General features: G+C 38.1%; 5 protein-coding genes across 5 annotated transcripts; 2 read left to right on the forward strand and 3 right to left on the reverse strand.

Annotated features, from left to right (window-relative positions):
• Positions 1–3,050: 3,050 nt before the first annotated feature.
• On the forward strand, positions 3,051–4,677 carry LOC137713577 (dof zinc finger protein DOF5.4-like). The gene has a single exon (XM_068452891.2). The coding sequence runs from the start codon at positions 3,251–3,253 to the stop codon at positions 4,235–4,237; it is 987 nt and encodes a 328-aa protein (XP_068308992.1). The 5' UTR covers positions 3,051–3,250; the 3' UTR covers positions 4,238–4,677.
• Positions 4,678–9,649: 4,972 nt separating this feature from the next.
• LOC137712063 (uncharacterized) lies at positions 9,650–12,026 on the reverse strand. Its single transcript, XM_068451209.2, has 5 exons — positions 11,899–12,026; positions 11,746–11,777; positions 10,895–11,591; positions 10,044–10,405; positions 9,650–9,915 (listed from the first exon to the last, which is right to left on the reverse strand). Exons 3-5 carry the CDS (start codon positions 11,468–11,470, stop codon positions 9,807–9,809), a joined length of 1,047 nt encoding a protein of 348 aa, XP_068307310.2. The 5' UTR covers positions 11,471–11,591; positions 11,746–11,777; positions 11,899–12,026; the 3' UTR covers positions 9,650–9,806.
• A 2,483-nt stretch (positions 12,027–14,509) lies between these two features.
• Positions 14,510–17,468, forward strand: LOC137713517 (protein MICROTUBULE BINDING PROTEIN 2C). The gene is made up of 5 exons (XM_068452822.2): positions 14,510–14,942; positions 15,193–15,276; positions 15,867–16,211; positions 16,595–16,813; positions 17,108–17,468. The coding sequence occupies exons 1-5, from the start codon at positions 14,730–14,732 to the stop codon at positions 17,258–17,260; spliced, it is 1,014 nt and encodes a 337-aa protein (XP_068308923.1). The 5' UTR covers positions 14,510–14,729; the 3' UTR covers positions 17,261–17,468.
• A 72-nt stretch (positions 17,469–17,540) lies between these two features.
• LOC137713518 (protein BREAKING OF ASYMMETRY IN THE STOMATAL LINEAGE-like) lies at positions 17,541–19,139 on the reverse strand. The gene is made up of 5 exons (XM_068452824.2): positions 18,962–19,139; positions 18,470–18,834; positions 18,247–18,366; positions 17,954–18,090; positions 17,541–17,853 (listed from the first exon to the last, which is right to left on the reverse strand). The coding sequence occupies exons 1-5, from the start codon at positions 19,050–19,052 to the stop codon at positions 17,739–17,741; spliced, it is 828 nt and encodes a 275-aa protein (XP_068308925.1). The 5' UTR covers positions 19,053–19,139; the 3' UTR covers positions 17,541–17,738.
• Positions 19,140–19,238: 99 nt separating this feature from the next.
• Positions 19,239–20,303, reverse strand: LOC137712084 (dirigent protein 23). The gene has a single exon (XM_068451228.2). It carries the CDS (start codon positions 19,946–19,948, stop codon positions 19,406–19,408), a length of 543 nt encoding a protein of 180 aa, XP_068307329.1. The 5' UTR covers positions 19,949–20,303; the 3' UTR covers positions 19,239–19,405.
• Between the last annotated feature and the right edge of the window lie 1,702 nt (positions 20,304–22,005).

Below are 22,005 nucleotides of genomic sequence, written 5' to 3' on the forward strand. Positions count from 1 at the left end.
ATTATAAGCACATGTGAAGTCCCTTTATTCTTCAATACATGATTCAAAGCCTAACGTGCGATTCTACTTTTGACTTGGTAGTGATTTTCTTGTACGCAGTGTATGAATTTCTTCGATACATGCGATATTTCTGTGAAAATATCATAAAAAGATATGAAAATGGTGGTGAAGTTTAAATTTCACAAGATATCAGATAAACTTTTAAATTTCGGTTAAAATCGACCTATTTCATCAATAATTTTGACATATTTAAATATCGACAAATTGTCATATAACATTCCCTAACTTTCATTTAAATGTCCAAGTTTTTTAGCTAATTTTCATTATTTCCATCTAAAGCAATTGATATCGATATCAATATCAATAATGATATATCCATGGATATTTCCACAAATTTGCGTATCGATACCGATATTTTATACAATGCTCCTACGACATGGCATCTTTAAACATTATTCTCCCCCAAAGAGTGGTGAACAAACAAATTTGGTGTTCTTAATTTTATATTTTGGTACATGGAATTGTTCTTGACAATCCAAAATTCTCAATGTACACTCCAATTTTTTTATTTTTAGACTGAAAAATACACTCGTAAGGAATGATTTTTTGGAGTGCCAATAATAATTTCCTGGTATATAGCGGAAGATAATTCTCTTTTAGAAGCTTAATTATTTAGTACTCAATGATCAAGTTTTGCCTAAAAAATAATTGTCAATGCCTTGTTTAGTACATGAAAGCCTATCCTTCGTCCAATTGAGGGATAACCCCCTCCTTGGGGCAATACGATGCTTCCCTTTAAAGCCTTCACCGTCAAGTTTTGATGATTAATTGTCGGCTATAGTGGAAGTCAGGAGGGTTCCACTCTCAAATGTAGGAGAAACTTTCAGTTGTGGCGGGAACACGAATAGTATACGTGTGTTTTTATGTAAGTGGCGAAAAATTTTAAATTTAAAGTTATTAACCTTTTAACGCACATATTCCACAATTTATATAGAGACACATGATGTATTATATCTTGTGTGACGGTCATACTGAAAAATCTCTTCAAATGTAGTAATTCTTTTTTGTTTCTAGCGTTTGGCACTAGAATATGTACGGTCAGGTCAGTTTACCGGGAGGATCGTCCTCACAATTCCATATTTTTTTCGTGAAAGTTTCAATCTTGTACACTACGGTAACAATCGCGACTATAAATAAACTCACAATTATGGCATGGCAGTATGCTCTGCTCTCTTGCGACCCCTACTCTAATCAAAAGATTAAAGGCCCCTTAGGTCGCCAAACTAGAATGAGAGGTTCGCCTTTTGAATAAGAAATGGGAGAAATATTATTGTCATTGGTATCCATAATTTAGTGCAAAATGACCAAATTCAAATAAATAAATAAAAAAAATAGAAGATTCCACCAATAGCTCGGTGACGTTGGTCCATATTTTTTAAATATTTGTAAAATTATGAATTGTTACGCTTTTACGATGCACTTAGGATAAGTTTGATACATAAAATTGGCTTGATTTGGGATGGTTTTATTTATACCCCTCGTTTAAAATGGTATAATATAAACACGCGCAAGCTTATCATATTGTTAATTAACTCCATGTCGTTTTAGGTTCAGTTTTAAATGAACCAAATATGGTCAATCAAACACAATGACTCATTTTTACTTCTTGTGAAGCCGAATTCACTATGAAATTGTTATAAGTCCCAAACTATGAGAATGTAAATGTGATTAACTCTACTTACATTGTTTTTCAAGTGAATTATAGGAAATTATGGGCACCTTTGACATCAACACATCCCCCTAACTCTCGACGTTAAAAATGGTTCTCGAGTTGTTTTGCTAGGCAGGTTCGATAATGATCCTTATGCAAGTTCCTCTATGAAAACTTTGTTATGACTTCTCCCTCTAAATGGCAAGGTTGAGTAGACTTCTCGTGACATGGCGGGCAATTAGTATGAGTGACAAACAATGTGTCAAAGGGCAGAGGCGTAGTTAACACGAGTTGATGACTCACGCTTACTAAGAATTTCTTGTTAAACATCAATAATTAGATTATAAATTATGGGTGTGCTTGTTTGACTTCGTTAGCTCTGACTATACTAAACTAGATTAAAGATTAGTGCAATTCAATGTTTGTTTTCCACAAGGACTAGCTTTAATGGGATTAAGTTTCACTCAACTAGACTAAGGGCTTGCTAGATAGTCTTAGCGAGACCCCCCAAATACCATAGGATTGCTATGACCCCCCCTCTCTCGCGTCCTTGTCATCTCGGACTCCTCACAATCTCCAAATACGCCATCTTTGGTTTTTCTTGGGTTTTCTCGATTGGATTATGGGTTTCTTGAAACGAAGATTTTGGGTTTTTTGGACTGGGTCTTGGGTTTTTGGATTAGATTCTAGAATTTTTGAAATGGAGGATTGGATTTCAGGAAAAGTGATTTAGAAAATGAAAAAAATAAATTTCAAGTTCCAAATATGTTTTAGTCTATAACTTTAGTCTTGCATTGCATTAAATACTTAACTATTCTTATTTTGTTTGAATTAAATCAAATCGATACAACTTAATCTACAAAGTTAGTTCAGTCCTAAACAGTTCGATTCAACTAAAGCCCCCTAAAGGACCGTACATCACGCAAGTTCCAACTGTCGAAGCCTCTCAACAGACAACATCACGTCAGATAAATCACACAGTAACCTCCACGTACTTTCCACAACTCCCAGTAACATTCCGCAACGTGGCGCTCTCTCCTCCAGTTAATGTTCCTCAGCCGATAAAATGAGGCTGGCCGACAAGGCGACTATCCTCCCGTTCCTCTACCGTCCGTCCACGTGTCGTCAACCAACGGCCAGATCTCATTCCTCTCCCATGTCTTCACGGCGGCTGCAACAGTTGGACTCTGACATCGTAAGGCGGTTTCGGTCCTTTTGCCACTCCAAGCATCGTTCAGTGTCCTTGTGTTATTTGCTTGTGTCGCGGGGCTAATTTGGTAATTTCAGAAAAAAGAAAGAGTTTGGAAAGAGATGTGGGAGGGATATTTGTCGGTGTTCGCAGCTTACAATTTATTATTCGCCTTCTCTCTCTCACTCCTCACTCTCTCTCTAGATTAGCAACCGAAAACAGAGTGTGTGGGAAGGAAAAGATTGCACACTCAAACTCTTAGGCAAATGTGAGCGGAATTTTCCCGGAAAATCCAGGGATCGATCAATTTACCCGGAAAATTCAGTAATCCGTCAAATACGGTAATTGAAATGCAAGACATTCATTCAGTGAGAGGAGGAGGGAGGTTCTTCGGCGGCTCGGGAGGAGGAGACCGGCGGCTGAGGCCGCACCAGCACCCCAACCAGCAGGCTTTGAAGTGCCCGCGGTGCGATTCTCTCCACACCAAGTTCTGCTACTACAACAACTACAACCTCTCCCAGCCCCGCCACTTCTGTAAGGCCTGCCGCCGCTACTGGACCAAAGGCGGCGTCCTCCGTAACGTCCCAGTCGGCGGCGGATGTCGCAAAACTAAACGCTCCAAGCCGAAAAATTCATCTTCGTCATCGCCGACATCGTCTCCCCCTCCTCCGCCGCCGCAACCGAACAGCGCCCATCAGAACAAATCCAGCTCTCATTCGAGCAGCGAGAGCTCGAGCCTCACCAACCCCACGGCCGCCGCCGCTACTGCCGCCACGGAGGCCGTCTCAGCACCGTCTTCGACCGGCTCTGCTTCCAATTTACTAACCAATATTCATAATCCGGAATCCAAATTCTTCATTTGTCAAGGCGGCGCGAACGGTGGCTTTGAGCACGGAGCGTCGGCGGCGGCGCTGCTGGAGCAGAGTACGGAGATTAACGGAATGTTCTCCGAGATTGGGAGCTTCACGAGCTTGATCACGTCTTCCAACGACGTGCCGTTTAGTTTCGGGAACATCAACGGCTCGCCGTTTGATCATCAAGACCAAGTTGGTAATCATCATCACAATCAAGTTCATCAAAACCAATGGGGGCAGCAGAACCAGGAAGTGAAGATGCAGGAGATCAGTGGTGGATTACTGGATCAGACGGCGCAGGTCGATCTATCAGTGTTCCAAAACAGATCCAACGGCGTCGGAAGAGGAGAATTTGGACCGTTGGATTGGCAACCGGGATCAGTTGATCAAGGTTTTTTTGATCTTCGTAACACCGTTGATCAAGCATACTGGAGTCAAAGTCAATGGGCCGATCAAGACCACCCTACTCTCTACCTCCCGTAAAATCTCTCACTCTAATTAACCATCCATTTAAAAAAAGGGGAAAATCTCAAATAATTATTATAATTATTTGAGATAAAATTGAAAATTGAAAATAAAATTATGGATATATAATATGACTTGTATTTATAAAATTTCATATAATTATTATACTTTTTATTAGTTTTTATGAATTGTTATTGACACTTTAAAAATTTTAACATTTCGAATTTTCTATATTTATTAAAAAAATTACATGCGAGAAGTCTGAAAATAAAAATTTTGAAGTGTCAATAACAATCAGTAGGTTTTTTGGAATGTGTTTGGGTTCACTCTTGCCTCTCGAGGTTAATCTGCAACAAACTTCGTGTTAGTTTTTATTTTTAATAATTTTGTTTTTGGATTTGTCTCTAATGTATATGAATTTGAATTAATCAGATATTTAGAGACAGATATTAGAATTACTCACTCGTGTCTCAGATTACTTTCTTCGTTAATTTCAATTTTTTCTATTGAAATGTTGTTTTGAATTTATGGAGTAAAAATTCGAACTTAACTATGAAAACACGAATGCTTTGATTTGGTCAGATGGTATAGTATAATTCATTTCTATTCTGTCCATCTTAGTTTAAGTTATTCATAAATGCTAGTCTATCTATTCACTTGCTACAAACATAAGTATGGGAAGACGAACGGTCCGATTTAATCAACTTGCGTAACTCAAGTCGTGCCTCTTAATTTTAGTTAAGTTTTACTAATTAGAATTATTAGTAGCTGTTTATCAACATTTAAACACACTTAAGGGTTTGCCACGTCATCACTGTAAGTGAGGATTAACAGTGGGGGTAATCAAGGTTTAGATATTTATTTTTATTTTTATTTTTGGCGGGTACCGCCGGTGGGTGGTGTTGGGGGAGGTTTGTGCAGTGCGCGGGTACTGGGGCGACTCGGTTGGCAATTGGTTTGGAGAGCGGGGGCCCACTTGGATTGGGAAGTAGGCCCATGCGCGATTATGGCTCCACGTGGCGGAGGGATGGGGAAGGGGGGAGCCCTGGATGATAACGAAATAGGACACGTGGGCCTAGGTGATGTGCCAGGGGCTTGGGAGGGTCGGTTTGTCCTGGCTCTCTCGCCTACTCTGTTGTATAGTGTATTCACACAGTCACTGACAGTGACAACTGAGTCCTCGATGAGGCAAAATCTTAAATCCAATCGAGTATGTTACCGTATCATGTAACGAGAGTGATATTGGTAAGAAAGGTAAAAATGTACTCTCATTCTCTAGTTATAAATTCTAATTTATTGTTCGGTAAACTTGATTTGAGATAAAGAAAAACTTACGTATAATTATTGACTAGTACGTTACAATAGTCACATATCTTACATTTGATCGAGCATTATTACGTGTGAAAGTTACATATGGTAGTATTATTACTAATGTGTTGCTATATCGAATTCTGATTGATTGTAGATCAATTGTTCCCCAAACTACTTAGAAATAATAATAATAATAATAAGCTTACGATTATTTATACAATGGCGTCTCACTTGTGTATGTCATTCTTGTTAACCAAAGGAATGACTTACATGCTTCTCTTGAAATGTTAGGACGCTAACATGGCGTCTTAATCAATAATATAATATTATGTATAAATGGAGTGCGATTCACTTCTTATCTTTGTGTCTGGAGCTTGTAAACAAAGATATTCAAATCGTTCAAGAGAGAAAAAGAGATTCCGGTTGTTCAAGATTTTAAACTTTTGTGAAGCGAGCCAGTGAGCTGGCTACTTTTGTAAAACGAGCCAGTCAGCCGGCTAATAATAGGAGTCATACTACTGAAATTGAGTATCTCGTGATCCTCAAGCTCCGGATACAGAGATCTGAAGTGAATCTCTCTTATATAAATGCTTCAACTTTTGACATTGTATTATTGATCTAAGATGATGTATTGGTTACATGGAGGTTCTCATCAACTAAGGGGTGTAGATAGACACACGAACGTATGCATGTTGGAGTGAGCTGTAGAAGATGGAGGAGCGGGGGAGATGATGGTGACGTGGATGCTACGTGCCGATGGACCCAGATTAGGTTAGTTGGGTGGGTTGGTGGGGACTGGTAAAAATGGGTACTAGTGGAGAAATTTTTAGGTGTGACGGAAATACAAGTGGTACACCACGTGTTTTAATAGAAGTGGTGAGATTTTTATTTTTATTTTTAAAGTTATTAACTTTTTAGCACACATATCCTACATTTTGTATAGTGACACGTGATGTACCATCTCGTGTACTGGTCAAATTAAAAAATCTCTCGTACTGGTGCGCGGGGTTAAGTGGGGTCCAGATGGGCAAGTTCAGAACAGGAAGTGGTTCCTGACTCAGTGATTGACTCACTCTTCTCCCCCATGACTCACGCATTCGGTGTCCGTGTGCCTCGTGAGGACTTGAAATATTATATGTTTTGATTAGGCAAACCATGCCAATGATATTGGGATGGAGGGAAGTTTATGGATGACGTAGGACTCAAGGGATACGAGTGAAATTATATGTGAAGGTGGGTCGAGTTTTTGAAGTAAGAAGGTTTCTGTTGAAATTGTGATCTTACATCGAAAAATTAAAAGACTTTTACATATGCTTATAAGTAATTAAGTTGCTTATTTCAGAGTGGAGTGTTAACTTCCTTCGTTGTACAAAGTAGGTTATCTCATGTTTTGAGCCCAACGACTCTCATGCTCCTACCTCACTAGCTATAATGTGCGAGGCAACTCAAAATTCTCATACTTTAGCAACTCAAAATTAAACTAATCAATGGTATTTTGAAACTTTACACTTTGGAAGGAAATTCGAACTAAAGTATAAAAGGCAGACATGTTGCTCTGAGTTATGAGGTGACTGTCATAATCCAATATGCAACGCCCTCGATGAGATATCAATCAACATTGTTTGTGATGCATGTGCAAGCTGCACTGGTCCAAGCAAGCAATGGTCGATGGGAGCGGGGTACGACACTACGCCACCATAACTGTAGGCCAGAGGATCAAGATGTGACCTGTTTGGCCCTTCTTCTTGCCTAAGAACTGCCATTAAAGACGAATAAATAGGCCACGTACCATGTTGCGGCCAAGCAACAGTGTGGCATGGTTTGTCACTTCACATTGCAAGTACTTTGAACTTTGAAGATCCTCACAGTTAGGTAGATATGGCTGTCGTGGGCCTTCTGTTTTCGTGACGATTCTCTCTTTGACATTCATAGTTGGGGAAGCCCTTATGTATGTTTGTCATGTTAAGGGATTTCTACTTTCAACTAAACATCTAGCCTTTGACAATGGAGCTTGCTATGTGTATTGGGTAGTGCTTTTTTTCACGCATCTTTTTTTACTTTTTACACTGCTATAAATTTTTGTCGGCTAATTCTTTTCAATTCATTCAATATAACGGCAGAAAATTGAGAATGATGTGTGAATAATACCACCCTATATATTTATAAGAGTTTTAATGTCATCAACTGCGACAAGTATTGAGTTGCAAGGGGCTTGTAGCTCTTTTTTAACTACTCACACATTCTTGATAATTTTTGTCGGTTAATGCTTTTCAATTCATTCAATACAATGGCTAAAAATTGAGAAGGGTGTGTGGATAGTACCACCCTATATATTTATAAGAGTTTTAAGGTCATCAATTGCGACAAGTATTGTGTTGCAAGGGTCTTGTAGCTCATGTTGTTAAGACTGCTCATCTCATGCACCGAAAGTTCTGGAATCTTCTTCCATTAATATTGCTTTTATCAATGTATGTGAGTACTTTTGTTCAATTATTAATTTCTAATTTCTAAGTTGCTTTTGCCACTTAGTACTACAGTATTCATGTTTACTTGTAAGTGAAATGTCTTATGTTCGATTCTTGCCAAAGACGAATTTGAACCATATTATTACTAACCTATTGTGAAGCTAAGCTCACTCGCTCTCCCTTAGTGTAGATAATATCGTTTGTTAAAAATAAAATAAAAAAACTTTTAAGTTTCTTTTACTGTTGATCTAGCTTTGTCAATAAACCAGTTTGGAGATCGTTTTGAGAATAGGACCATATATCCCACTCCAATTTGTATTACCAATCCACTTATGTTTAACTTGTTACGTAAGTTCATGACATACAAACTATGAATTAGTGACATGTGTTATGTGACCGTCACATGCACTTAATTGTTTTTCATAAGTCCGAGGGTTTATAGAAGGATGCTTATCAATAATCTTAGGTTTCATATGATGTCTATGACTAAATAAGAATGGATGACCAATAAGTGGATGGGTGATTTTTCATTTTAAGAGAATTAGACATGAAAAACACTTACCAGTTATAAACTTACCATTTTGTGGGGATTGTAATGGATATTGTTGTAAAAATCGGTTTAGGCGAGAGCTGCGCGGTGACGTATCGTGGCGATTTTGGCCAAAACGTTCACTAAAATTGGGAAGGGATTAGGCAGCCGCTAAGAGCTGGACAGTGGAGTACCGTGGCGATTTTGGCTAAAACGTTCACTGAAATTGGAGAGGGATAGGCGGTTCTAATATTAAGACTGTTGTTGCTGGTCGTCGTAAGGGAGAGCAATGATCTCGTAATCCTCCAATTCAATGACGATGGGTGGACGCCAATTGTGGTGAGAAGCTTCTTCATGACGTGTCGCATGCAGCAGGAGTTTCAGCTGAAGGTGACGACAGGGTGCTCGGAGATGAGGTGGCGGATGCGGGTCTCAGCGGACTCGGCGACGTTGATGCAGAGGGTGGAAGAAAAGTGGTTTGGGGGGAGGAAGTGAGGAGGCCGAGGTGGATGACGTCGTTGGAGCAACGCCGTAGGCCTTGCATCGTCGGGAAAGCCAGAGGAATAGCGTTGTGGTGAACTAAGGAAGAAATGGAGTGAGGTGGTGGGGAAATGATGTCAACGGAGGGCAAAGGGATAACCAAGGTGGGACCATGGGAAGGATAAATGGTGGTGTGAGAGAGGAGAGATTTTTTAGTGAGCGGAAAACACCATCTGATATACCAAATGTAATAATATAATTGGTTGGAAACTTGAAAAATTAATTTTAACCAATCCCATTATGACATTTGGTGTATCAAGTGGTATTCCTGACACTGAATTTTTTGTAAGAGGGAAGGAGAGAAGGGGAGATGAGGTCTAAGAACACTCATTATATGCCTAACTTTTCTTCATGTAGTAGCCTAGTCGCTAGGTCCTAGTCTGCCACCCAACTAGCACCTAGAGTATTTTAGAACCATCGCAATGATCGTAACGGATAACTTTTATTAATAAGTAATTCATCCTCTATCTTCAAGTTGAACACAGTTTTGTATTCATTATTTCAACATACCTTCGATATAGTGGTTAATTTAGTCCAATGAATCCAATCCTAAATACCAAAAATTTCATAAAATAAACCTTGATGTACGCAGAAAATCCAAATATTTTTAAATGGATTTATGTTATGTTATTGTTTACATCAGAATATGTGTGTATGATCTATAAGGCAATACACAAGGGCTTAACATCCCGGACGAAACACTTAAGCCAAAAATGTATGTGTGTGTGTGTGTGTGTCACGTTCAGAATTTACAGCAGAGAAATCGCATCACCCAGTGCCGGTGCTGGTGCAATTGTCGCTCGTCAGCGCTCCCCATTCTCGCCGGGCTGCCATTCCATTCCGAGGATAATCTACTCATCATGTCAAAATTCAAATAGAAAAACTATGATTATCCACATAATCACAAATTACGATAACTGACGAAAATGTATAAGAGCAAGCAGTAGAAATTTGGGTTAGTGAAGTTATGAGAATTTACATGGGAAAAGCGAAAGACTCGGAGCTAGTTGTGCTGCTGCTCGACCGATGAGAGATGCTGCCAAAACCCGGTATTCCTCTCAAGTACGAAAATGAGCCCGAAGGAAGTTCGGATGCAGAGGAACTGGATTCTCCGCGGCAATGCTGGTGTCGTTGACACGATTCTGCTAGGCCATCTGACATCCTATCTTTCGACGAATCATGCCTCAACAAGTTTTCCGTTTCTGGGGCATGAAACTTCGCTCCGATTGTATTTTCTAGGTCACCTTTTAAAGAGGCATTGCTTGTCCGGCTGTTGTCGCCAATTGCCTTAGTTATTGATAGTCCTATTGAGTTTGCAGCCAAGGCTGCGTTACTTGTACCCTAAACAACGCGAAAATGGAAACGGAATCAAGTAGGTATGTACTAGTAGTGTATGCGTACAATATTTCCAGTATGTATGTGTCCGTATTGCTCGATTTATGCAGTGGTGATCGAGCATTGATTCGTGCTGGAAGTTTGCAAGTCTAGATAATGACACAAAAATGTGACAGCAATTAAAAATCCAAAACCAATCTTTTGGTTCTCCACCTTTTTTAATGTCTCAAAACGCGTAAAATAAAATCCAACTGGTTGGTCGGATTTGCCATCTGATACTGACCCTTAAACCTAATGAAATGGTAGTATCGTCGGTGGCATTAATCTACTCCGACTGTTTTAAGACAGGACAGAAGAGCATATTATCCTTCAACAGTTGCATCCTACTCGCTCGAAGGTAAAATGCGTCAGTTGACAGTTTTCCGAAGACGCAACAAATAAGACTTTTATGTTCAAGGGGATTTAGTTCGAGCAACGAAATATTTAGCGACTTACCTGTCTAACCAAAATCACTTTTTCGGATATGATCTTCTTGATTGAATGATCATTTGAAAGATCATCCTTTTTGCCGTCGTTCTCATCGGTTGAAGTGGATGACTCCGAGTCCAGAGATTCTCTAATTGACTCGCCCTCGCTGACCGGATCAGAATCAAGTACGCAAGAAAAGCTACTATGATAGGATTCACAGTGCTCTACAACACACTTGTCCTCGCATCGAACTTCCTTGTCAATGCCAATGTCCTTAAAGAACTGGTAGTTGCTGCTCCCTTGAAGGAATGCAACCAGCTCTGGCAAGTCATAGTCCATAGTAGCCGTTCTAGTAGAATTCGTCCAAGCCGCGCAATCACTAGCTGTCACGGCGTCCCTTGTAGCGTGCATATTCTGACTGTCATCTGGATGTGGTTTTAGAACCGCCTCACCGTCTTGACTTAGCAAATCGGAAATGAACAGATTATCATCATCGTTCGAACTAGTACTTTTCTCCACCTTCAATCCCTTCGTGGCTTCGGAACTTTTGAACTTGAAGGACTTGTAAACAGGCTGGAAGACCGCGGTTGAATGGCCATCCATGGACTCCCTATTGAACTGGTAATCAATACGAAAGAGAAGCTAAAACTTATTAAACAGAAGACACCACCATTTCATCAGAACCTTCTCCAAACAATCCAGATTTTAACAATCCTTCCGCGACCTGCATTAGCGAAAATCGTACTTCAGAGGCAGGGTTTTGTTTCAACAGATTAATATTCGAGATTAAAACTTAGGTTGTTTAATTTAATCCACATAAATAGACGTCAAGAATGCAGGTGAGATTGGGAAAAAAGTAACAAAAATCATGAACTCACCAGTGCAGCTGTTGGAGGGCTGATACAAAATCCTGAGGCCAAATCACCATGAAGAAAAAATAGGAGGAAGCAACAAATATAAGGATAAGAACTTGCAAAATAAGCACTTTTGTATTTAAATAAAAAAGCAGGGAAAAGCAGAATCTGGCTTACGAGGTAAGAAGATGACCAATTCCTTCCGTCTTTTAAAAGCAAACAGATTTTACTGAAAACTCTTCATAAGCAAACGAGCCGAGCCTAGCAAAGTTGGCTGAAGTAGTGTAGCCCTCTTCTCGAGAGTTTGATTTCTCTCCTTTAATTTAAATTAGATTAGAATACCGCTTCAATACAAAGAATGAATTTAAGAGATAAGGCGTCCTGATTTTGGACAGTTTTTTTACCAGGAGCAAATGCAGAAAATTATTAAACTTCCAAACTTGTGTAACAAATCCAATGAAAATTCCCTTATAAGCAAAATATTATTCAATGTGCAAGGAATTGTATTATTATACTTGATGAGATGTACCGGACTGTGTTCTCGACACAGTGTAGAGACCAGATCATGTTCTCGGCACACTGAAAAATTTCTTTACGTGAGCATGGTTACTTGGCACATGGGAATTTGCGTATTTGTGAGAACACTTATGGTGAGGTTTAATTACTATTAGGTGAACTGAACGTCACATATAATCCTGATTTAAATTTCTTCTGCCAACTAATTTTCTGGATTATGTTGCCCTCTTTTTTTGGTTAATACATTAATTAAGCTACCAAAAAAAAGAGAAGAAAAAACCCATGATTCAATGTTTCTTCTTTCAAAATTTTCTGGTTGTTATAAAGACGGTTGAGATGGGGAAGTAAACCTATTCGAATCTCCTTTCTTATCTAAGTTAGAATAGTTTAAAAGCTCTTCAATCTCATTAGAGAAATGCTAAAGGAACTTTTCATGGACTTTCTGCCACTTTACAGTTTGACGTTAATTCTTGTGCCAACAATATAAAATATTGTGTAAAAAATATGAGATGACAGAGAATCCATAAAGAGTCGTCTTAACAAAAAACATTGTGAATATTGTACTTAATGAGAGCCAAAAATATTGTGATATTGTACTTAATGAGAGTATTTCTCGAGATGAGAAATGCTAAGAAGACTATCTCAAAAGTGGGAGTCTCTAAGATTCTCTATTACCTCATGTTTTTAGTGTAATGTTTTATAATATTAGAACGGAAAGTAACGTTAAACTATAAAGTGGTAGAAAATCTATCGAGAATCTCATTTTGAGATGGTCACCCTTATCATTTCTCATTTCTCATTTCTCTAATCCAAGTTTTGTAGCTGTGAAAGCTCCTTCTAGCACCTTTTGGTTACAATTATTAATTAAATATCTTTCTTTTGGTGATTAAATAATTATATTTGGGCAAAGCCCTTACTAACTAAAGTTAATTATTTGACTTAGGCTGCATTAAGATCTAAATCTTTACCAGAAGGTATTCTAAAAGCCACAGAAAATACCGAAAACTAGGAAGATAGGATTCTCAATTCACCAACTTTTCATAACCTAAATTACTCGACAAAATAATCATTTAATTAAATTACAATTGCTAAATAAAATAAACTTACCTACCTCTCTACCATTCCAGATGAATCCCAAGCAGGTTCTTCCGTGCTGCTCTGCATCTACATATATGCTCAACCATAATGCATGTATTTAGAGTCGAGTGGGAGGGGCTTGCAACTCAAGCGGTTATGAACATTTACATCGAGATTTTGTGTTTTTTTCATCTCGGGTATCGCTTGTATAAATGAAAAATGTATCCAAAGTCCAAGGAATGAATGAAACACAGAATCTTGTAGATTATGTTTCCTTGGTGGCATCTCCTTTTTCTTTTCCTTTTTTTTTTTGTTCTTGGGGACAGACCCACATGTCCTACTAAATAAGTACAATTATCTGCTATTTACTCCTTTCACCAGGATTTTCTTGGCAACCAAACAGGTGGTTACCTATGAAATCAAAAGAATAATAAAAGCAGGTGGATTTTAAAAGAAAAATAAATAAAGAATAAATAGAATTTTCCCATGAATTAGCAATCTTCTGCGGGTGACTTTGCTATAAAATCTAACAACAACAAAAAAAATACTTGAAAAAGAATTACTTGAGAATTCAGATAAATAATCAACAAAATTGAACACTTGGCAGTTGGTACCTGTCTAATTACTTGAAACTCCGAACAGATTTAATTACTTTAAACTTAAAATTGGATCAATTTAACTAGTTCATGATGTATCTTTGATGTAGGACAAGATGTAGGTCAATTTTGACGAAGAAAATTAAAGAAAATAAAATGTTTCAAATTCTGGAAAGCAAAATTAAAGTTGAAAATATTGAATTCAACCGATATGGCAACATAAAAGACGTAACACACAAAGAGAATTTACAGATTGGATTTCCGAGCTCTGGTTTAGGAGCATAATACCTTACCAAAAAGCGTGCAATGTCCCGGTTCAAACACATTGCTTTGCTATCATTTACAATTGATTTTGGGCATCTGAAGCCGTTCAAGCTCCCAAAAACATGTTTAAAAGTTTGTAATAAAAATTCGAACTTTTTGATTCATATTGTAGACTCAATGAACCATCAAATATAAATGTGAGCTTGCCTTTAAGTTGGTTCAATTTAATTTATAGAAATCAATTAAATATCAACAACATAATTATAAAAATTTGATGACACAATAACTAAAAATCGACCACATAGCGAGAAACTCCTCAACTCAGCAATTGAGATTTGAAAAATATTTATTTTGGCCAAGTTTCCAATTTAATTTCTTTTGTTGGTAAAAGAGAGGACATTTTGGTAAAACGCACTATTCGTTGAGAAATCGATTGTTCGAAAAGGAAACTGTTTTTGAAAACGCTGCTGCCCCCGACTGTGCCACTCTATCTCTGCAACTTTTGATTTTTGAATTTTGTTTTCAGAAAGAAAAAAAAATCGGGGAAGAAGGAGGATGTACGACCCGCAGCACTTCCTGGAATCGCAGGACAATTCGAGGAATTTCGGGGACCCGAAATCCTGGCTTTCCGGGGATGTCAACTCGTCCCCGACTCACCGCCCTACTCAGTCCTCACTGGCTCACTCCTCCACCGCCACCAACAGCAATCTCGATCGCGTCCTCTTCAAAGACCTCGTCGAGATCGTGCCTCTTGTCCAGTCCCTCATCGTAATCCCTCTCTCTCTCTCTCTCTTGAACTGTGAATTTCAGGGCTTTCTGGGATTTTCTTTCCAATGTGTTTGGTTGCCGAGAAAATTGGGGAAAATAACCGTTACTGGCGGACTTGGGATGAATTGGGTAGTTTTAAAGGTTGCTGCTTTGCTTGTTTCTGATTGGGTTTTGAAGAAAATTGAATGGGGATTTTGAAATTAGTGATTTTTTTTGCTTCTTTCACGATTTCATGGAAAAAATCTTTCAGGATCGGAAAGCTAGCAATTCGTTTACGCGGCGGGGTTCGGTGGCGTACACCAAGACACCTTCAAGAGAATCCTTATCCAAAAAAGTATGATGTTTCGGTTTTCGGAACTTGTGATTGCTAATCTCTGTGATGAACAATGGCATTCTTTAAATTTTGTTACAGTTACTATGCACACAAGTAATGCTTGCTACTCGTATTGTTTTGATAGCTTTATTAATTTAAGAACAATTAACTGTGATTTATGAGGGAAAATTGTGTGCTTTTATAGTTGCAGTAAAAACTGTCTAGGTTTCGCTTTTACCATGATGGAATGTAAAATTGGTGGTGTTTGGACTATCGATTGGTGTCGTTCGAAGAATTTGACATCTGAGTGTGTTCCAAGGCCTCAAATAATTTATTTTCCTTTATGGTTTGTTTAGTTTGTACATTCCTTATGAGGAAACAAGTAATGCAAAATTTAAGAGGTTCATTCGATTCGGTGGATTATTGATGCCAAATTTCCATTACCAATCATCCTTGGGATTTCATTTGATTCTAAAGCTCTTACTTCGTATGTCAGTTCAGTTTTTTTAAGGGTTATAAAAGTCTTCTGTATTCCTAACTTCGATCAATTTTATTTCTTTGCATGATTCTCAAATGGGTTCCTAATGTTCCTCTCCTCTTATCTTCTAAAGGTTGAACAAAAAGGGAGGAATGCGGCTCAATCCATTCCCGCGAGAAAGAAGAGGGATCATGGTGACAAGGACTCAAGCAAAAATGCTGGCAGCCTTGATGCTGACAGCTTTTCAAGTTTTTCCTCGAGGGCTTCGGCAGTGGAAAAAGAAGAGTTGGATACATTAAGGGTACAGGTGGAAGATTTGCAAAAGAAAGTAGCAGAGAAGGAGGAACTTTTAAAGTCATCGGAGATCTCAAAGGACCAAATGAATGCAGTTCAAGCAAAACTGAATGAATATAAGCAACAAGTTTTGGAAAAAGATGCAGTAATAAAGGCTGTTAAGCAACAACTCTCTGATGCAAAGGTATGTATGCATCACTTGGTGCCTTGGCGGTGATTAGAGAATTCTCATGATATTTTATTGAATTGTGATACCTGACATTATTCCATCTGGAATTTTGCACTTGTGAACTGTGGTTGTAATATTAATTGTGACATTAGTTTTGATCTTTATCCAAATTGGCACGATTGTCTGAAACGTTACCTGTGTTAATGCAGAAACAGATATCCGTGTTCTTTATTATTTTATAAAATGTTCGGATCTTCTTATTAACTTTTGGTTTAATCTAGACCACAATATAGCCACTTGCCTAAACTGGAATATCATCACGGACTCTCTCTCTCTCTGATGCACACACGCTCTTTTTTGTGAATTATAACGTTATTAACATCCGTCCTTTTTCACAGATTAAGCTTGCAGACAAGCAAGCTGCTTTGGAAAAGTTACAGTGGGAAGTGATGACATCCAACAGGAAAGTGGAGAAGCTCCAAGGAGAGCAAGACTCTTTGAAAGGACAGATGTCATCATTTATGCTCCTATTTGAAAGCTTGATGAAAGCTGATCCCGTTGTATACGGTGAAGATTATGATATTTCAACGAATACTGTGGATCATCTTCCTCACATTGTAAGTTCACAACCCTGTCCCTTGGATATGGTGGTTCATTTCCTTTTTATATTTTTTGGTTTGTTCTGTCATTTGTTGTTTTATATACTAACTAATCGCTTGAGACCCCTCTATGTTGCAATCAGATTCCTGTATCATTACTGTTAAATTTTCAGATATCTGTTCGTTCATTACTTGGTTACTGTGTGTGGTTAACTGAATCGCATGTGTTGAGAATTGTTTGTTCATGTATGTGTATCTGCGTGTTGGCTGCTGCATTCCTTGCAACTTAAAGATCCTTGCTTTAATGAACAGGATGATTTGGATGAGGCACATATGAAGAAAATGGAAGAAGCTAGAAGAGCATACGTCGCTGCTGTTGCCGCTGCGAAAGAAAAGCAAGACGAAGAATCTATTGCCGCTGCAGGCAGTGCAAGGTTACATCTTCAGTCATTTGTTCTCACATGATTTAGGTTTAGCGCCGCTAGGTATTGACCGGCTTTGCGTTGCGGTGAGTCTGCTTGAATTATTGTTTATTGTTGTATATTTTTGTTTTATTTCTTCCCTTTTGCTGGGTTATGTGAAATGTGAGTCTTTCTTTTCTTGTTTATCTAGTTTTCGGGATGATATACGTGATTTTTGTTGATAATCGTACGTGATTTCTCCCTCGATCAAACGTTTTATTATTATCTTCTGTTTTCGCTAAATGAACACGAAGATCGAATTGCTTTTCTGAAAACACAATGAATTGGTACTTCGTCTGTTCGAATTCAGCAGTTTGGAGGTCATGCCAGTCGATCGGACGCTAAATACGGTCCAAAGATACAAGCACAAACGTATGAACCGTAAATGGCGATCGTTTTATTACTTCTACTAGACACAAAAATTTGCTTATGCTTAATCTAATCTCAAGGGGTAAAAATTTGAGAGAAACACATTGCAAATTTCAGAATCTACAGCATTGAAACTGGAAGCCGATGCAGCGAGCCTTGTGCTTTCTCAAGTCCATGGCTTCCGATTTCGGCATTTGCACAGGACTGCCAGTCCATTCCCATCCCAACCTGTGATCATGATTTCGCACAAGTATTATCAGGAATTAATCATGTATTAATTTAATTAATTGCCTAACTATATTGTAAAACAACGTATTTGGTAACGTACACCGGAAACGCGAAGGAGCCTGTGCTGCCGTCCGATTGATTTGAATCGCTTGATTCAACTGACACGGTCGGACGATTCTCGACATTGCTACTCGGAGGCGGTTCTTGACCGGAGTAGGTTTCCTCGTCTTCCTCGTCCTTTGCAAAATAATTATATTTCAAGAAAAGAAGATATAAGGTAGAATTACTTTTACATGTAAGCAGTCATTCCTTCGTACAGACAAATCACAGTTTATAACGAACGTGCATATTCTTTGGAAAGGAAAATTTGAAACATAAAAGAAGGGACTCTACCTTTTGGTCAAAGATGATAGATTTTCCATCATTTGTGGGGTAAATATCATAAGCTTTTCCAGTCAACCTCTCCTCATTGCTACGCCTTTCAACTGCCTTTGTATCCTCCCCATAACTAAGCTGTTTTGATCAAACAAAAGCAAAAGAAATTAATCAAATTAACCTTCTTTTAAAGGGGAAATTTCCCCTTCTCTCGGTCATCAACACTGTCGCAATTCCTAACCTTCCGATTGACATGCCTCGGCGAGTTTCTTGACGCGCAATCTCTCACGTTCGACGCTTCCACTTTGCCGTTTTTCACAACTTCAAATGCTCCATCTTCTTTAAAGCAGAACACTATATACTCCTCCTCATCTGAAAAATGTGGCCTGCAGCTTGAGTCATTAGAACTCGTATTTTCGACCGGGGAACTGCTGTCTTTAACTTGTTTAGGACCATGTCTTAATCGTCGCTCTCTGTCACATTTTTTGTGCCGCGACATCTTTTTCCCCATCTCATTGCTTCTGCTTTCGCCCTGCGTATCGAGAGCCATGTTTCGTATTGGCAATTGCGGCATTGCAGGGCAAAATCTCCCGGCTGGTTCATCATCTATATAAACAAAAAAGAAGAAGAAAAACAAAAAGGATTACCCGATTTGAAATAAACTACGATAGTTAAGATCAAATACCTCCTAAATGGGGTTTTATTTGAATGTTTTATCGATCATTGCGCTTACCCAAAGGAAACCTGCAAGCCAAGAAACATGAAGCCCAGCCCTTCACGCGCCATCTCACTAGCCTTGTCATTGTCCATGGTGTGCTGCACATTTTGATTATCTCAATTTGAGAGAGAGAGAGAGAGAGAGAGAGAGAGAGAGAGAGAGAGAGAGAGGAGGCAAAACTTAAATGACTATTTGAATTTGAAAAAAGGGGGATGAATGTCAAGGGAGTTACAGTGTTAATCCATAATTAGTAATTAGTCAGTTATGTTGCTAAACATTGTAAAACGAAAAAGAAAAGAAAATTATGTAATTATTATTGCTGGCAAATCATCCCCTAATTCATGCCAAAAAAAAATCATGTTATATTAATACAGTGGCGGTCAAACACCAAAAATTATTAATAAATATAGCGGTATGATCTAATTAATCTGAGAAATTGTGTGTAACATTATAAATCTTCTAGTAGTGTATGAGCGTGACATTGTATCCGATAATTGCGTCCATTTGGTGCGCAGAATGAGTTCTTGCAATGCAAAATCCGCGAGCAAGCCTAAACATGCCGGTGCCTCCAAGGACCGGCATCTCCCTCTCTTCGCTCATCACCGGGTTCCGACCCACCACGCTAAATGTGCTGCCGTTGTAAGCTCCACCAGTGAACCCATACGTTAGTGTCATGAGGAGGCTGAACTCGTCCCGTTGCGAGGCCATGGAGTATATCCCTTGCGCCCGTCCCATCAGGGCGGACTTGGGGTCAGGCGTGGCCGTGAGAGGATTGTCCATCATGTAAACTGACCCGAAAAGGGCGGCGATTGGGTCCGTGCCTGTGTAGTTGGACAACCGGCCTGCAACTCTTACTGCGGTCGGGTTTGGCCCGCCTACGACGTCGTGCATGTAGAACTGCATTCTTGTGATGCTGCGTTTCAAACCCTCTGTGGTAGGGGTACAACACGTTAATGCAAGAGCTGCAATGAGGAGGAGGAGCTTGCTAGTCACAGCAGCCATGGCGGATTCTCTTCTTTCTTTCAATTTCTGTAGCTGCTAACAATGCAGATTGTAATATATGCATCTATATGTGTATGTATACGTGTATATATAGATCCACACTAGTTTTTTCAACGGCAGAATGGTCCATGATGTTAATTTCTGGTAGGCTTTTCACGGATGCAGAAGAAAGTTGTTCCCCTTCAAATATGATGGGCTAGAATATATATATCTTCCAGAATATTTACTTTGCATGTAAGTTTGAAACCTAAACGTCACGCTTATGGATTACTCACTGTTTCTTCTGCCATTTCAAATAATTTGAACATAGGTTGGTGATTGGTCGGTGATCATTCAATTTGGCAAAGAATAATATTTCTGCAAAACAATGAAATAAGGCAATTTATAATGTCAAAATAATACAATCAAAGGGAGAGAGTCCAAATTAGGCAAGTGATTTTCGCATAAAAAAATGAGAATCACATGTGTTTTTTTCTCCATACAAACTTCTTTTTAATCATGCTGTTTATAATTGATTTATTTATTTTGTGGATCAGAAATACAAACCTCTTTGCAATCATGTTCGTTATTTATATTTAATTTATTCAATCTGATCATAAATAAAGAAAAGTGCGTAGAAGAAGAAAAAAAAAATGTAATTATCATTTTTTTTCTCACTTGCCTAACATTCCTCCCCCTTTTCTAGTCTTCAATAGTTGAAAAAGAAAGAAAAGTAAATTGATTGGCATAAACAAAGAGGGGTTTAAGACATAAAATTACTATTGTCAAAGAAAATTAAGAAATTAAGGCTATAAAAAGTCAACAAAATAAACAAGGATGAGTGATTGGAGGAGGACATTAAGGACAAGTAACCTCGATTGCAAAATAAACGCTTTTAACTAATTAAGTTTTTTTTTTTTTTTTGAACAAACGATATTTCTACTTTAGGATTGAAAGCGTTAATTTTTTCTTCTCACTTGCCTAACATTCCTCCCTCTTTTCTAGTCTTCAAAAGTAAAGAAAGAAAGAAAAGAAAATTGATTGGCATAAACAAAGAGGGGTTTAAGATATAAAATTACTATTGTCAAAGAAAATTAAGAAATTAAGCAATTAAGGCTATAAAAAGTCAACAAAATAAACAAGGATGAGTGATTGGAGGAGGATATTAAGGACATGTAACATCGATTGCAAAATAAACGCTTTTAACTAAGTAAGTTTTTTTGTTTTTATTTTTAACAAAGGATATTTCTACATTAGGGTTGAAAGAGTGAATATTTTCTTCTCACTTGCCTAACATTCCTCCCCCTTTTCTAGTCTTCAATAGTAAAAAAAGAAAGAAAAGAAAATTGATTGGCATAAACAAAGAGGGGTTTAAGATATAAAATTACTATTGTCAAAGAAAATTAAGAAATTAAGCAATTAAGGCCATAAAATGTCAACAAAATAAACATGGATGAGTGTTGATGAGCATGATGAGTGATTGGAGGAGAACATTAAGGACATGTGACCTCGATTGCAAAATAAATGCTTTTAACTAAGGTTTTTTTTTTTTTTTTTTTTTTTAATTTTTAATTTTATTTGAACAAACGATATTTCTACTTTAGGGTTGGAAGAGTGAATTAAGCCTCGTAATGGGCTAGCAATAATGTGGTTCAAATTTTCTTTTGGCGGGAATTGAACTTAAGATCTCTCACTTACAAGTGAAGAGGAATACCACTAAACTGTAGTACTAAGACCTACTCCAACCTTTGGAGTAAACTCAAATTTTAGGTTCTAAACTTACTCCAATTTGCTCCAACCCTAGAGGCAAATATGATTTTTAACACAAAATTCATTTATGGGGCAAATTTAGGCCAAGATTCCTCTGGTTTAGTGGGCCGGCCTGTCATATATGTGCATTTTTTAGTTTTATATTTATAAATTCATTGAATCTAACATCTAAGATCTAATATGATCAAATCCACCTATAAAAAAAAAGAAATCTAACGGTCTAAATTTAAATCCAACGGCTAAAGTAATAATTTTTTTTTAATAAGTTTCATATTATTCATAGCGTTCCACGAGTTTTATGGTGTTGA

The sequence above is a fragment of the Pyrus communis genome, chromosome 14 (assembly GCF_041283825.1).
Source record: "Pyrus communis isolate YQ-2024b chromosome 14, ASM4128382v1, whole genome shotgun sequence".
Lineage (NCBI taxonomy): Eukaryota > Viridiplantae > Streptophyta > Magnoliopsida > Rosales > Rosaceae > Pyrus > Pyrus communis.